This window comes from Pseudophryne corroboree, chromosome 4 (assembly GCF_028390025.1).
Source record: "Pseudophryne corroboree isolate aPseCor3 chromosome 4, aPseCor3.hap2, whole genome shotgun sequence".
NCBI classification, from domain to species: Eukaryota; Metazoa; Chordata; class Amphibia; order Anura; family Myobatrachidae; genus Pseudophryne; species Pseudophryne corroboree.
In genome coordinates, this window is record NC_086447.1 from 124,966,893 (window position 1) to 124,984,782 (window position 17,890).

The 17,890-nt window shown below is 43.9% G+C and overlaps 1 protein-coding gene across 6 annotated transcripts in view; it reads left to right on the forward strand.

The window, feature by feature from the left end:
• ROCK2 (Rho associated coiled-coil containing protein kinase 2) overlaps positions 1–17,890 on the forward strand; it is a 345,550-nt gene that overhangs the window by 208,481 nt on the left and 119,179 nt on the right. For all 6 annotated transcript variants that reach the window (XM_063915404.1, XM_063915405.1, XM_063915403.1 and 3 more), the window contains exon 6: positions 10,786–10,930. In XM_063915404.1, the coding sequence (XP_063771474.1) occupies positions 10,786–10,930 (145 nt within the window). The remainder of the gene's footprint in view (positions 1–10,785; positions 10,931–17,890) is intronic.

Genomic DNA, 17,890 nt, shown 5'->3' on the forward strand with positions numbered 1-17,890 from the left:
CAGGGGCCGTGTGTGTTCCAGGACTTACCGCGATTACGTTTGACGGCATGGCGGTTGAACACCAGATCCTAGCTAGAAAAGGTATTCCAGGGGAAGTCATCCCTACTCTACTTAAAGCTAGGAAGGAGGTAACGGCGAAGCACTATCACCGTATCTGGAGGAAGTATGTGTCTTGGTGTGAATCCAAGAATGCTCCTACGGAGGATTTCCAGCTGGGTCGTTTTCTCCATTTTCTACAGACAGGAGTGGATATGGGCCTGAAGTTAGGCTCCATTAAGGTGCAGATTTCGGCCTTATTAATATTCTTTCAGAAGGAATTGGCTTCTCTTCCAGAAGTGCAGACTTTTGTGAAAGGAGTGCTACACATCCAACCTCCTTTTGTGCCCCCAGTGGCACCGTGAGACCTTAACGTTCCTTAAATCACATTGGTTTGAACCTCTTCAAACTGTTGACTTGAAATTTCTCACTTGGAAAGTGGTCATGTTATTGGCCTTGGCTTCGGCAAGGCGGGTGTCAGAATTGGCGGCTTTGTCTCACAAGAGCCCCTATCTGATTTTCCATGTAGATAGGAATTGAGAACTCGTCCTCAATATCTACCCAAGGTGATTTCGTCGTTTCACATGAACCAACCTATTGTGGTGCCGGTGGCTACGGATGTCTTGGAGGATTCCAAATCCCTTGATGTGGTCAGGGTTTTAAGAATCTATGTAGCCAGAACGGCTCGTATTAGGAAAACAAGGCACTGTTTGTCCTGTATGCGGCCAACAAGATTGGCGCGCCTGCTTCCAAGCAGACTATTGCACGCTGGATCTGTAACACGATTCACCAGGCTCATTCTATGGCTGGATTGCCGTTACCAAAATCGGTAAAGGCCCATTACACTAGGAAGGTGGGTTCTTCTTGGGCGGCTGCCCGTGGTGCCTCGGCGCTACAGCTTTGCCGAGCGGCTACTTGGTCGGGTTCAAACACTTTTGCAAAATTCTATAAGTTTGATACCCTGGCTGATGAGGACCTCATGTTTGCTCAATCGGTGCTGCAGAGTCATCCGCACTCTCCCGCCCGGTCTGGAGCTTTGGTATAAACCCCATGGTCCTTACGGAGTCCCCAGCATCCTCTAGGACGTAAGAGAAAATAAGATTTTAAACCTACCGGTAAATCTTTTTCTCCTAGTCCGTAGAGGATTCTGGGCGCCCGTCCCAGTGCGGACTGAAATCTGCAATAATTGTACATAGTTATTGATAAGATTACACACAGGTTGTGTTACTGTTGAAATCAGGCTGTTGCTGTTCTCTGTGGTTGTTTCATACTGTTAACTGGTTTACTTATATACCATGTTGTACGGTGTGTTTGTGGTGTGAGCTGGTATGTGTCTCATCCTTGATTAACAAAATCCTTTTCCTCGAAATGTCAGTCTCTTCTGGGCACTGTTCCTATAACTGGTGTCTGGAGGAGGGGCATAGAGGGAGGAGCCAGTTCACTCCCATTAAAGGTCTTAAAGTGCCCATGTCTCCTGCGGAGCCCGTCTATACCCCCATGGTCCTTACGGGGTCCCCAGCATCCTCTACGGACTAGGAGAAAAAGATTTACTGGTAGGTTTAAAATCTTATTTTTTTCTTCTTCTTAGGAATCTCGCAAATCTGTCCCAATATCTTTTGCATAGCCTCTCTACGTGATTTCTTTTTAGCCATCTCCTTCTTTTAAAGGTTTGTCTGGCCTACCAAATGGCTGTATCCCTCCTCTGCATCTTCAGCAATGTAATAGGTTCCCCATTGTTTCACTTGCCACAATCTGGGACATTTGGTACTTGAGTTTATAAGACGATCTCTTACCCCCCCCCCCCCCCCCCATAAATCCTGTAAACCTGTCCTAGCCACTGTACAACTGCAACATATGCGTTCTTTCTTCTCACCTCTTTGTCTGGCCTGCCTGCTTTCCTCTGCAGCTCTCTGCTTCATTCTGGTGTTTTTCTTTTCTGTACCTTCTTTCCTCTGTATCGCCATACTTTCTCTGTAGCTGTAGCTTTCATTCTCTTAATAGTTCCCATGTCAGAAGACAAAAAATAGGGCTTTTTGAAAATAAAACCAACTAGCAAAATCACAAGAAGTGACTGCAGTTTGGAGTTAATGAAAACAGAGACTCGGCCTTCGGCAGCTGTATAAGTAACTGCATGATGTAAGCAGTAGCTGTGATGTTACTAGTGTGCAGCTGAACCCTAAAGTTTCATCTTGTACAAAACTCTCTAAAATTGTGCCCATATTAAGACATCAAAATTAATGTTGTAGAATCTATCAACTTTAGACAGTGGGTATCAATCAGATATATCACAGGCTCATATTAGGGATACTTTCTGCTGTTCATTACAGAAAAAATGTCCAGTAACCTATTAGGCTTTATTTTCACTTTGACAATTTGGGGCCCATACAGACCAGTAGGAAGGTGCAAGCAGACAGATGATTGTCCTGTGTTGTGACCGTTCCGCAGGGTGCATATGTAGCACATTTTGGTATGCAGTTTCTGTGGCTCTGCTATGGAAAGGGAGCAACTCCGATACATTTTAGCATTTAACTTGTAGAGCCCTTTTAAGAGGGTATCCGGATGCTTGATTGACCTGGATATGGTCGACAGGCATTATGTCGGCATGTAAATGGTTGACACAGGAAAAGGTCAACATTACTTTTTTACATTTTTTCTTTTTAATTTTTTTACTTTTTTCATACTTTACCATCCACGTGGACTACGATTGGGAGTAGTAACCTGTGTCAAGCTCAGCGGTAGCAGAGTAAAGCACCTTGCCTGAAGCATAAGGAATGCAACGGTGCACTAATTGGGGTTCCCGGTCACTTTACGGAGTAAACAACACCAAACAACCTCGTATCAACCTTTTCCTGTATCTACCTTATCATGTCGACCTTGTGCCTGTCTACCTTTTGGGGTCGTCCTAGATACTCTTGACCTTTTTCCAGCCATACCTGTTACAAGCCGCTAGCGGCGCGTCTGTGTTACTTCACTCCAGCAACTAGCTTCCTGCATGTATCCCTGTGTTCAGCCTCAGCTGCTTCATAATTAATAGTTATCCTCTATTTGTCTAGCTGTCCAGCTCCACGTCCTTTATTTTAATCATTACCTCTCTGGATTCCTGGGACTGATTGTAGCAGCCACATATAAATTCCCTTCTTGGTCACTCCCAATCTGCTGGTGATAGTTCCTGCTACATGTGAGAGCCAGTCAGCCCTGTGAACTCCTAAAATTCGGATACCCTGCCTTGTGCATTTTCCTGATTTGAACCAGCTCTCCTAGAATTCAGGTTTTTGTGTGGATCTTCCACACAGTCTTGCCTTCCGCATTTATTTCATTATTGTTACCACCTTGTGTATTGTTGCATTTATATTCGGTTAAGTTGCTTATATCACCCTGTGCATTGTTGCATTTACATACCATCTGTGCTTTATTATTTCACCACCCTGTGCATTGTTGCATTTATATTCGGTTAAGTTGCGTATAACACCCTGTGCATTGTTGCATTTCATATACGTTCAGTGTTTATTATTATATCACCCTGTGCATTGTTGCACTCATGCACATTCTATTATTTATCTCCATCTGTGTATTTAGCAGCGTTATTAAGGTTGTGTCCAGTGAACGTCTCACTGTACTGCATTTACTCCCGCCCAGCCTCCAATAATCACCTTGTCCTTAGATAAGACCTGGGGGCATCTGAGTACGGGGTGAACCTAATTCACCCTGGAAAGGCATCTGCTATAGGTGAAGCCTAGCAGCGCAAGAGGCTAAAAGACTGCTAGGCAGGGGTAATTGCATGAGCATCACCAAGTACCACCTGGTAATCCTCATTACTGAGTAGTCACCGTAACAATAGCCTTTAAGAGGCCCTGCAGTTTCTTAACCTAATCCATCACCAGACTATGTCCCTTGTTACTAAGTACACAACTACTGTGTTATGATATTAATGGCCCAAAAACGACAGTCATTTCGATATTTCTCTGACGTCCTAAGAAAGCTTTAGGACTACCTGGTGTGCACTGGCTCCTCCCACTAAGACCCTCCTCCAGACCTCAGTTAGATTCTTGTGCCCGGCTGAGCTGGATGCACACTAGGGGCTCTCCTGAGCTCCTAGAAATAAAGTATATTTTAGGTTTTTTATTTTACAGTTAGATCTGCTGGCAACAGACTCACTGCAGCGAGGGACTAAGGGGAGAAGAAGCGAACCTACCTAACTGGTGGTAGCTTGGGCTTCTTAGGCTACTGGACACCATTAGCTCCAGAGGGATCGACCGCATGGAACCGGCCATTGATGTTCGGTCCCGGAGCCGCGCCGCCGGCCCCCTTACAGAGCCAGAAGCAAGAAGTGTTCCCGAAAATCGGCGGCAGAAGACTTCAGTCTTCACCAAGGTAGCGCACAGCACTGCAGCTGTGCGCCATTGCTCCTCATGCACACCTCACACTCCGGTCACTGATGGGTGCAGGGCGCTGGGGGGGGGCGCTCTGAGCAGCAATATAAACACCTTGCCTGGCAAAATCATCACAATATATAGCCCCAGAGGCTATATATGTGATAAATACCCCTGCCAGAATCCATAAAAAAGCGGGAGAAAAGTCTGCGAAAAAGGGGCGGAGCTATCTCCCTCAGCACACTGGCGCCATTTTCTCTTCACAGTGCAGCTGGAAGACAGCTCCCCAGGCTCTCCCCTGTAGTTGTCAAGCTCAAAGGGTTAAAAAGAGAGGGGGGGCACTAAATTTAGGCGCAATATTGTTTATACAAGCAGCTATTGGGGGAAAAATCACTCCGTTATAGTGTTAATCCCTGCATTATATAACGCTCTGGTGTGTACTGGCATACTCTCTCTCTGTCTCCCCAAAGGACTTTGTGGGGTCCTGTCCTCAGTCAGAGCATTTCCTGTGTGTGTGCTGTGTGTCGGTACGGCTGTGTCGACATGTGGGATGAGGAAGGTTACGTGGAGGTGGAGCAGAGGCCGATAAATGGGATGTCGCCCCCTGTGGGGCCGACACCAGAGTGGATGGATAGGTGGAAGGTATTAACCGACAATGTCAACTCCTTACATAGAAGGCTGGATGACGTAAAACAGCTGTGGGACAGCCGGCTTCTCAGCCCGCGCCTGCCCAGGCGTCTCAAAGGCCATCAGGGGCTCAAAAAAGCGCCCGTTACCTCAGATGGCAGACACAGATGTCAACACGGAGTCTGACTCCAGTGTCGACGAGGTTGAGACATATACACAATCCACTAGGAACATCCGTTACATGATCTCGGCAATGAAAAATGTGTTACGCATTTCTGACATGAACCCAAGTACCACATAAAAGGGGTTTTATTTTTGGGGAGAAAAAGCAGCCAGTGTTTTGTTCCCCCATCAGATGAATGAATGAAGTGTGTAAAGTAGCGTGGGTTCCCCCGATAAGAAACTGGTAATTTATAAAAAGTTACTGATGGCATATCCTTTCCCGCCAGAGGATAGGTCACGTTGGGAGATATCCCTTAGGGTGGATAAGGCGCTCACACGTTTGTCAAAAAAGGTGGCACTGCCGTCTTAGGATACGGCCACCTTGAAGGAGCCTGCTGATAAAAAGCAGGAGGCTATCCTGAAGTCTGTATATACACACTCAGGTTATATACTGAGACCTGCAATTGCCTCAGCATAAATAGTGCTGCTGCAGCATGGTCTGATACCCAGTCAGATAATATTAATACTCTAAGACAGGGATAATAGTTTGCTAACATAGAGCATATTAAAGACGTCGTCTTAGATATAAAGGATGCACAGAGGGATATTTGCCGGCTGGCAACCAGAATTAATGCAATGTCCATTCTGCCAGGAGGGTATTAGAAACCCGGCAGTGGACAGGTGATGCTGCCTATAAAAGGCACATGGAGATTCTGCCTTATAAGGGTGAGGAATTGTTTGGGGATGGTCTCTGGGACCTCGTATCCACAGCAACAGCTGGGAAGAAATTTTTTTACCTCAGGTTTCCTCACAGCCTAAGAAAGCACTGTATTTTCAGGTACAGTCCTTTCGGCTTCAGAAAAGCAAGCGGGTCAAAGGCGCTTCCTTTCTGCACAGAGACAAGGGAAGAAGGAAAAAGCTGCACCAGCAGCAAGTTCCCAGGATCAAAAATCTTCCCCCGCTTCCTCTGAGTCCACCGCATGACGTTGGGGCTCCACAGGTGGAGACAGGTGCGGTAGGGGCGCGTCTCGGGAACTTCAGGGACCAGAGGGCTTGCCCACATGTGGATCCCTAGGTTCTGCAAATAGTATCACAGGGATACAGGCTGGAGTTCGAGGCGACTCCCCCTCGCCGTTACCTCACATCAGCCTTGCCTGCTGCCCTCGGAGAAAGGTAGTACTGGCGGCAATTCACAAGCTGTACTTCCAGCAGGTGAAATCAAGGTACCCCTCCTTCAACAAGGCCGGGGTTACTATTCCTAAATGTTGGTGGTACCGAAACCAGACGGTTCGGTGAGACCCATTCTAAAATTTAAAGCCTTGAACACTTATATACGAAGGTTCAAGTTCAAAATGGAATCGCTCAGGGCGATTATTGCAAGCCTGGAGAATTTCATGGTATCACTGGACATCAAGGATGCTTACCTGCATGTCCCTACTTACCCTCTTCACCAGGAGTACCTCAAAATTGTGGTACAGGATTGTCATTACCAATTCCAGACGTTGCCGTTGGTCTGTCCCCGGCACCGAGGTATTTACCAAGGTAATGGCCGAAATAATTATCCCGTACTTGGACGATCTCCTTATAAAGGCGAGGTCCAGGGAGCAGTTGTTCGGCGGAGTAGCACTATCTCGGGAAGTGCTACAACAGCACGGCTGGATTCTGAATATTCCAAAGTCGCAGCTGGTTCCTACGACGCGTCTACTGTTCCTGGGTATGGTTCTGGACACAGAACAGGATAAAAAGTGTTTCTCCCGGAGGAGAAGTCCAAGGAGTTGTCGTCTCTAGACAGAGAACTCCTAATACGTATACAGGTGTCGGTGCATCAATGCACGCGAGCCCTGGGAAGGATGGTAGCTTCTTACGAAGAAATTCCATTCGCCAGGTCCCATGCAAGGATTTTCCAGTGGGATCTGTTGGACAAGTGGTCCGGGTCGCATCTTCAGATGCATCGGCGGATAACCCTGTCTCCAAGGGCCAGGGTGTCGCTGTTGTGGTGGCTGCAGAGTGCTCATCTTCTAGGGGGCCGCAGATTCGGCATACAGGACTGGGTCCTGGTGACCACGGATGCCAGCCTTCGAGGCTGGGGGGCAGTCACACAGGGAAGAAACTTCCAAGGCTATGGAAAAGTCAGGAGACTTCCCTACACATAAATATTCTGGAACTAAGGGCCATTTACAATGCCCTAAGTCAGGCTAGACCCCTGCTTCAACACCGGCCGGTGCTGATCCAGTCAGACAACATCACGGCGGTCGCTCATGTAAACCGACAGGGCGGCACAAGAAGCAGGATGGCGATGGCAGAAGCCACAAGGATTCTCCGATGGGCGGAAAATCATGTGTTAGCACTGTCAGCAGTGTTCATTCCCGGAGTGGACAACTGAGAAGCAGACTTTCTCAGAAGACACGACCTCCACCCGGGAGAGTGGGGACTTCATCCAGAAGTTTTCCAAATGATTGTACACCGTTGGGAAAGGCCACAGGTGGACATGATGGCGTCCCGCCTCAACAAAAAGCTACAAAGATATTGCGCCAGGTCAAGGGACCCTCAGGCGATAGCTGTGGACGCTCTGGTAACACCGTGGGTGTACCAGTCGGTGTATGTGTTCCCTTCTCTTCCTCTCTTACCCAGGGTAATGAGAATAATAAGAAGGAGAGGAGTAAGAACTATACTCATTGTTCCGGGTTGGCCAAGAAGAGCTTGGTAACCAGAACTCCAAGAAATGATCTCAGAGGACCCATGGCCTCTGCCGCTCAGACAGGACCTGCTGCAGCAGGGGGCCTGTCTGTTCCAAGACGTACCGCGGCTGCGTTTGACGGCATGGCGGTTGAACGCCGGATCCTGAAGGAAAAGGGCATTCCGGAGGAAGTTATCCCTACGCTATTTAAAGCTAGGAAAGAAGTGAACGCAAACCATTATCACCGCATATGGTGGAAATATGTTGCGTGCTGTGAGGCCAGGAAGGCCCCAAAGGAGAAATTTCAGCTAGGTCGATTTCTGCACTTCCTACAGTCAGAGGTGACTATGGGCCTAAAATTGGGTTCCATGAAGGTCCAGATTTCGGCTTTATCGATTTTCTTCCAAAATAGAACTGGCTTCACTGCCTGAAGTTCGGACTTTTGTTAAGGGAGTGCTGCATAGTCAGCCCCCGTTTGTGCCTCAAGTGGCACCGTGGGATCTCAACGTGGTGTTGGATTTCCTGAAGTCGCATTGGGTTGAGCCACTTAAATCCGTGGAGCTACAATACCTCACGTGGAAAGTGGTCATGCTGTGGGCCGTGGCGTCGGCCAGGCGTGTATCAGAATTGGCGGCTTTGTCATACAAAAGCCCTAATCTGTATTTTATATGGATAAGGCGGAATTGAGGACTCGTTCCCAATTCCTTCCTAAGGTGGTATCAGTTTTTCATGTGAACCAACCTATTGTGGTGCCTGCGGCTACTTGGGACTTGGAGGATTCCAAGTTACTGGACGTAGTCAGGGCCCTGAAAAGTATATGTTTCCAGGACGGCTGGAGTCAGGAAAACTGACTCGCTATTTATCCTGTATGCACCCAACAAGCTGGGTGCTCCTGCTTCTAAGCAGACTATTGCTCGCTGGATCTGTAGCACGATTCAACTTGCACATGCTGCGGCTGGACTGCCGTACCCTAAATCTGTAAAAGCACATTCCACGAGGAAAGTTAGCTCTTCTTGGGCGGCTGCCCGAGGGGTCTCGGCTTTACAACTTTGCCGAGCTGTTACTTGGTCGGGTTCAAACATTTTTGCAACAGTCTACAAGTTTGATACCCTGGCTGAGGAGGACCTAGAGTTTGCTCATTCGGTGCTGCAGAGTCATCCGCACTCTCCCGCCCGTTTGGGAGCTTTGGTATAATCCCCATGGTCCTTACGGAGTCCCAGCATCCACTTAGGACGTCAGAGAAAATAAGATTTTACTCACCGGTAAATCTATTTCTCGTAGTCCGTAGTGGATGCTGGGCGCCCGTCCCAAGTGCGGATTGTCTGCAATACTTGTTTATAGTTATTGCCTAACTAAAGGGTTATTGTTGAGCCATCTGTTGAGAGGCTCAGTTATATTTCATACTGTTAACTGGGTATAGTATCACGAGTTATACGGTATGATTGGTGTGGCTGGTATGAGTCTTACCCGGGATTCAAAATCCTTCCTATTTGTGTCAGCTCTTCCGGGCACAGTATCCTAACTGAGGTCTGGAGGAGGGTCTTAGTGGGAGGAGCCAGTGCACACCAGGTAGTCCTAAAGCTTTCTTTAGTTGTGCCCAGTCTCCTGCGGAGCCGCTAATCCCCATGGTCCTTACGGTGTCCCAGCATCCACTACGGACTACGAGAAATAGATTTACCGGTGAGTAAAATCTTATTTTTAGATACATTGTTATTTATTTTTACAGTATGCCACGTCAGATACTATTACCACTTTATGGTTTGATCCTGGGTAAAGTTAGATTCCCCAGACAGATAACCGTGGTATTAGGATATTTCTGTAGGAATTATATGGCCAGAAATAAACCCTCTTGCTGTTGGCACTATGCCTTTTGGCACATTCCACAAACTGACATGGAAAGAAGCAAACCTACATATACAATGATCATATATACAGTGACCCAGATTCATGTTGCCATGACCTTTAAACATTGTGACATTATACTGTACAACTAAATATGCGCTGTAGGAAACCCATTTCCTTTAGTTATAATACTGTTTGAATACAGTGTGTTGTCATAGAAATGGAGAATATTCAGCAACAGCAGTTTAGCCTTATGAATATTCTAATGTTCTGATACAGGTTAACTCCTATCTACTTTGATTGTTGTGCGCGACCCCCCCTCCCCACACCCATTTACATGTGCAAAATAAAAAACCGACAGAAGCACACAACAAAAAATACCTTTTCTGTGAATCTCAGCCATCCCTTTCCTGAAGTGCTCATTTGTTAATTCATTAGTGACGTGTAAAGACTATGACTGGACTTTAATAAACTTTAATGTACTCATCCTAACCCTCTGTTCCTCGCTCACTGTCTACCCCATCTGTGTCACCCCTGTCTGTCTGCCCCTCCCCTTTTAGATTGTAAGCTCTCACGAGCAGGACCTGCTTCCCTCGTGTGCTTATACTTCTCATACTTAAACCATCTTCGACGGTACCAAACCCTGCGGTTTTCTACCACCCTGTTACTTATGTCAGTGTTGTCTGCTGATGCAGCCATGTTTATTTGCCCTGTACTTGTCCTATATTGTCTTCAACTGTAAGTCACTATTTTCCTGCTTTGATTGTTTTGTTTATGTACTATGTAATTGGGCGCTGCGGATCCCTTGTGACGCCATATAAATAAATTATAATAATTGTGTTGATACGAAGGAAAAAAAACGGAACCTGTAGTATGTTTTTAGCTTAACAGACATTTCCCACTGACCTCAAATACACAATTTCCTGGATCAATCACCTCATAGAATCCTCTTCTACTCCTAGCTCATTTACCATATAATGTGTTTTGTTTCTCTTCCTTTACTAAATCTAGTCTCCGATTGTGTGACATTTACATTTCATGCTGTATTCCTGATGTGTTACGTCCTCCTAGACAGGTATGGTGCGGTGTGACACGGCTGTTGGAACTCCAGACTACATATCACCCGAAGTTCTGAAATCTCAAGGAGGAGACGGCTACTACGGGCGGGAGTGTGATTGGTGGTCCGTGGGAGTCTTCCTGTTCGAAATGCTGGTTGGTGAGTGATTTGCATTTTTTTTTTTTTTTAGCCAACTTATTTGGAGGGATCAACAATGATACAAATATTTGATCAAAAATAGCGCACCAATAGGTTACAGCCTGTAGGACACAGACGGAACCTTCGCCAAAACTCCTATATAGAATCCCAAATACCAAGAAGTAGTGTCCCACAATGGCGCCACCTATTACAGCAAAATGTATTACACTTGTAATTTCTCCTTTAACCCTTTCAGGTTTAGTTAATGAACTCCAGCCAATTCTCTAACACTTAAAGTAGGAGAATATAATGCAATATTGTTTTTATGTGATAAAACAATTTAGAAGCACATGTTGCACTCACATTTGCAATTACAAAGCATTATTTATTTTAACATAAAACACTCACATTTAAAAAAAACAAAAAACCAGCATATCACACAAATGTTGTTAATCTCACTAACAGGACGTCACACAGGGATCCGCAACTTCAACTTCAACTCCACCAAGTTGGAATATATGGAGACACCTCTTCAGCTCCAGATGCTGTTTGGTCAGCGGCAGATAACACTCAGCGATGCGTCCAGAGAGAGTTAAATAGTGAGAATGTAAAATATATATATATATATATATATATATATATATATATACACACATACATATATATATATATATATATATATATATATATATATATTATAACTAGGTGTGATGCCCGGCACTCCCGGTCCTTATAGGTTAGATGCCTGTGTGCCCTCCACGATGGTGTAGACAATAAGACGAAATAAGACCGCTCCAGGACTTTAAAATGGTGCAATAATCAAAAAAATGTGTATAATCAAATTCACATATCCAACCAACGTTTTGGGGCCCGTAGCCCTTTTGTCAAGGTGTGAAATCCACACATATACATATATATATATATATATATATATATATATATATATATAATATATATAAATAAATAAAGAAAAAAGGAGGGTACCCTATAGCGCTAAGAGAATGAAAGAGCAGCACCTCTAGAAGAACCTCTTGTTAGCAAAGGTTCGGGAGAATGCAGCAAACAAACAGATCTGAGGGCGCTTACATGTACGGTACTGTTTCGATAATATTCGTACATCAGTTTAAAACAAAACAATTTTTAATTACATAGAATAAAATGTATTCATAAAAGTACAGAATAAAACATAGTACGTCTTTGGGATTTTACAGAGGAAGTCTTCGGATATATCCGGTTTTACATTCAGTTTTTAGTGTATTTCTTTGTTGAAGCATACGATACAGAAGTAAAACAGTAGATCGATCCAACGCGTTTCGTCCCTATCGGGACTTCATCAGGGGTACTTTATGTAAACAATAAATTAGAACAACTGAATATATGAACAGTACCAATTTCCAAATATATATGATTCTTTACAACATATACATACCAAAATGCTTAAACAATGATGTGAAGAAAATCTGATGAAATATATAAACCTCTGTTAAAACCAGGTTATCTGGATATGATACCTAATTAATGAATAATAAACTACTTTAGACTATAAAATAAAGAAGATAGAAAATAGGTGGTGGTGAGAGAAAATGAGGATACATACCAGACTAATAACTAGTATGAAAAATCTCTGCGTGATGTGGCTCCATTACGGAAAAAAGTGTCCATACACTAATATGCAGTATCTCAACGATGGTCTAAAATGATCTATATAAATGAACATAGTGGGAGGAGTTAATTATAAACTCTATAAATGTGTCTCAAAGTGAAAGTGAGGGGAAAGACTATAATACATACCGCTATGGAATGCAGATTAAGTGTCTACCACTGAACTTTAGTAGATGTAGAACAGCCTTCTGCACATATAATAATACAGGTTGAGTATCCCTTATCCAAAATACTTGGGACCAGGGGTATTTTGGATATCGGATTTTTCCGTATTTTGGAATAATTGCATACCATAATGAGATATCATGGTGATGGAACCTAAATATAAGCACAGAATGCATTTATGTTTCATATACACCTTATACACACAGCCTGAAGGTCATTTTAGACAATATTTTTTATAACTTTGTGCATTAAACAAAGTGTGTGTACATTCACACAATTCATTTATGTTTCATATACACCTTATACACACAGCCTAAAGGTCATTTAATACAATATTTTTAATAACTTTGTGTATTAAACAAAGTTTGTGTACATTGAGCCTTCAAAAAACAAAGGTTTCACTATCTCACTCTCACTCAAAAAAGTCCGTATTTCGGAATATTCCGTATTTCGGAATATTTGGATATGGGATACTCAACCTGTATAGGGATATGCCTATAAAGTAAATTAACATCATTTTAGGGATCTTTCAACTGGTGCTCAATCGAAACATTGATCCAACTTGACTGAACAGCCATTTGGGGAAGTTAATAATTTCCCAAAGCAAGATTAAATACATTACAATAGTAATACAATAGCGCATATAGTGCAAATAAAGAATAGAATGCAAGCTTATTAACAAGGTATTAATTTAGCATAAAAAATCACAGGTAATGATAGATATTAATTATAGCTATAACATAGATGTAGCATAAAATTACACAGATATTCAAAAGGGATATTAAATCAATTTTTTTAGATAAAAAATGTAAATTACTAATAACAAAAATATAGTATAGAAATAAATAGGATACTTACAAAAATAAGATGTTAAATCCAGTAATTTTATAATACAAAACATAATAAAAATAATAATAATAATAATAATAATAATAATAATAATAATAAAATATATATATATATCTATATATATATATATATATATATATATATATATCTATATATATATGTACATATATATATATATTTTTATATATATATATATATATATATATATATATACACACAGCAGCATGACGTGCGGCACTCCGGGATTGGAGAGAAACAACACTGCACAGTGTTTATACAGTGTGCAGTGTCGTTTCTTTCCAATCCCAGAGTGCTGCACGTCATGCTGCTGTACACTTCTATGTACACTTCTATTCTGTGATGGTACCCGGGTAAGCAATCTATTTAATCCAGAGTGCCGGATCACACGCTCTACATACGCCTATTGACTTGTATGTATGGTCATCATACGATAACACTAATAAGCCACAGTTTCCAACTCTTGATTTTCTCCCTATTTGGAAACCCATAGCCTTTTTGACCAATCATACTGTTGCATAGATCTTAAGCCAGCGGCACAGTCAGCCGGCTTTGATAATAGACTATTCTCCACAATACTGGTGTGCAATCATCAGGCTTTCAAGCCTGGTTTCAGAACACTGTACAGATATGTTCACATACACCTATCTTCAAATTGTGCCAAATAGCCCCATTTAGCACACCATGGACTTTGCAACCTAGTTTGTTTATTTATTTATTACCAGTTATTTATATAGAGCACACATGTTCCACAGCGCTTTACAGAGAATATATGCCCATCAGTCCGTCCCCAGTGGAGCTTACAATCTATATTCCCTATCACATGTACACACAGACACATTCACACTAGGGTTAATTTTTGTTGAGAGACAATTAACCTACCAGTATATTTTTTGTGATTGTGGGAGGAAACCGGAGTACCCGGAGGAAGCCAACGCAAGTTCGAGGAGAATATACAAACTCCACACAGTTTAGGGCCATGGTGGGAATCGAACCCGTGACCTCAGTGCTGTGAGGCAGTAATGCTAACCATTACACCATCCGTACTGCCCTACCTAGTTGCGCCAAAACACGAATCCTAAGTGCCTAGGACACCGTAAGCGCCCTATGGTAGGAAAAGAATAAGTGAATGAGGACATACAAACCTTTTATGAATAGAGAGTTACAGTTTTGATGTGGTGTTTCTTCACGTAAATATAATGTAGTTTTCTTTGTGGGTTTTTTTTATTTTTCTAAATCTTCTAGAAGAGGCTGTAGAGAGGTCATGGCCAGAGTAGGAGATTATGGGAAGGTTGCAGCCTGGTATTATGTTGCATACATGTGTTTCTGTATATATTTTACTCATTCCAGTATAATACCCCAGAATTATATTCCACTTTCCTAATATTGAGATTTCCTCTTTTTACTCTTATCTGTTATTTGATCTCTGATCACATCTCCCTGTTTTATTAAACGCTGGTCTGTTATTAAGTACAGTCCACTCTTCACAATCTGCGATCATTCAAATGAATCCGCCTTGTACAGTATACAGGAATATTCTGTGTGCTTTTATAGTAAGTGGCATTGGGTGGTGGGGTTTTTTGTTGTTGTGGTTTTTACAGAAAAACCTCTTTTTGTTAGTGATAAATTATTGCTTACCACCGCACTTGGTCAGCTGCGAGTTTGCTTGAAAATTTCATGATTTAACAATGTATTATACGTGATTTATGCTTAAGGGATAAAGTAAGGCCGCAAGCATAGGGATACGGTTAATAATACCGCCTTTCGTGATCCAGACGGTCAGGATACCAATGCCGGAATTCGGAAGGCGGCATAATGCCGGCAGTCGGAATCCCGACCGCAGCACGGAACTCCCACTCGGGCGGTAGGGCCACGCCAGGCTACCACCCAAGTGGGACTATAACCTGTGGTGAGCGGACGGAATATACCCTATGGCGAGCGGATTAGCTGCCAGGGTTCCGGCTGATGGAATGCCGCTGTCTGTATAATGAAACCTAGATATGCAACATTTCAGAGCCTGCTGATAAGTACAGGTGAGGAAATGCAGTGTACAAGGTTAGCCATTAGTACAGAAGCTTTCAGCATTTTGTGGCCTATTTATTGAGCACATTTTCTCCAGTGTAGGCACAATGGCTCAGAGGATTGGAAGCATAGGTGCAAATTTACTAAGGTGAACTTTTTTTAGAACTGGTGATGTTGCCCATAGCAACCAATCAGATTCTATCTATTATCTTCTAGAAGCAGCTAGATACTGTAAATGTTAAGTAGAATGTTGTTGGTTGCTACTGTATGAGGAACAATCAACAGTTCTAAAAAAAACCTCCCATCTTAGTAAATTTACCTCATAACATTTGACGGCATATAAGAACCACTTGGCCAATCTAGTGTGCCCCTTTTGTTACCTTTTGGTAACCGCAACACTATTTGATCCTTATTGCTTTGTAAAGATATTCTTATGTCTATGCCAAGCATGTTTCTGTGTTAGCCTCTACCACCTCTGATGGGAGGCTATTCCACCTATCCACTATCCTTTCTATGAAGTAATTTTTCCTCAAGTTTCCTCTGAACCTACCAGTTTCAGCACGTGTCCTTGTGTTCTAATACTACTTTTCCTTTGAAGAATGTTTCCTTCCTATACCTTGTTAAAACCCTTGATACAGTTGAAAGTTTATATCATGTTACCCCTTTCCCTTCTCTGCTCCAAACTATACATATTAAGATCTTTTCTCTGACGTCCTAGTGGATGCTGGGAACTCCGTAAGGACCATGGGGAATAGACGGGCTCCGCAGGAGACTGGGCACTCTAAAAGAAAGATTAGGTACTATCTGGTGTGCACTGGCTCCTCCCACTATGACCCTCCTCCAGACCTCTGTTAGATTTCTGTGCCCGGCCGAGCTGGATGCACACTAGGGGCTCTCCTGAGCTCCTAGAAAGAAAGTTTATTTTAGGTTTTTTATTTTACAGTGAGACCTGCTGGCAACAGGCTCACTGCATCGAGGGACTAAGGGGAGAAGAAGCGAACCTACCTGCTTGCAGCTAGCTTGGGCTTCTTAGGCTACTGGACACCATTAGCTCCAGAGGGATCGACCGCATGGAACTGGCCTTGGTGTTCGTTCCCGGAGCTGCGCCGCCGTCCCCCTTACAGAGCAAGAAGAGGTCCGGAAAATCGGCGGCAGAAGACATCAGTCTTCACCAAGGTAGCGCACAGCACTGCAGCTGTGCGCCATTGCTCCTCATGCACACTTCACACTCCGGTCACTGAGGGTGCAGGGCGCTGGGGGGGGGGGGGGGGGGGCGCCCTGAGCAGCAATAAAAACACCTTGGCTGGCAAATATATCACAATATATAGCCCCAGAGGCTATATATGTGATAAATACCCCTGCCAGAATCCATAAAAAAGCGGGAGAAAAGTCCGCGAAAAAGGGGCGGAGCTATCTCCCTCAGCACACTGGCGCCATTTTCTCTTCACAGTGCAGCTGGAAGACAGCTCCCCAGGCTCTCCCCTGTAGTTTGCAGGCTCAAAGGGTTAAAAAGAGAGGGGGGGCACTAAATTTAGGCGCAATATTGTATATACAAGCAGCTATTGGGAAAAATTCACTCAATATAGTGTTAATCCCTAAATTATATAGCGCTCTGGTGTGTGCTGGCATACTCTCTCTCTGTCTCCCCAAAGGGCTGTGTGGGGTCCTGTCCTCAGTCAGAGCATTCCCTGTGTGTGTGCGGTGTGTCGGTACGGCTGTGTCGACACGTTTGATGAGGAGGCTTATGTGATGGCAGAGCAGATGCCGATAAATGTGATGTCGCCCCCTGTGGGGCCGACACCAGAGTGGATGGATAGGTGGAAGGTATAAACCGACAGTGTCAACTCCTTACATAAAAGGCTGGATGACGTAACCGCTATGGGACAGCCGGCTTCTCAGCCCGCGCCTGCCCAGGCGTCTCAAAGGCCATCAAAACGCCCGCTCCCTCAGATGGCAGACACAGATGTCGACACGGAGTCTGACTCCAGTGTCGACGAGGTTGAGACATATACACAATCCACTAGGAACATCCGTTACATGATCCCGGCAATAAAAAATGTGTTACGCATTTCTGACATTAACCCAAGTACCACTAAAAAAGGGTTTTATGTTTGGGGAGAAAAAGCAGGCAGTGTTTTGTTCCCCCATCAAATGAGTGAATGAAGTGTGAAAAAGCGTGGGTTCCCCCGATAAGAAACTGGTAATTTCTAAAAAGTTACTGATGGCGTACCCTTTCCCGCCAGAGGATAAGTTACGCTGGGAGAT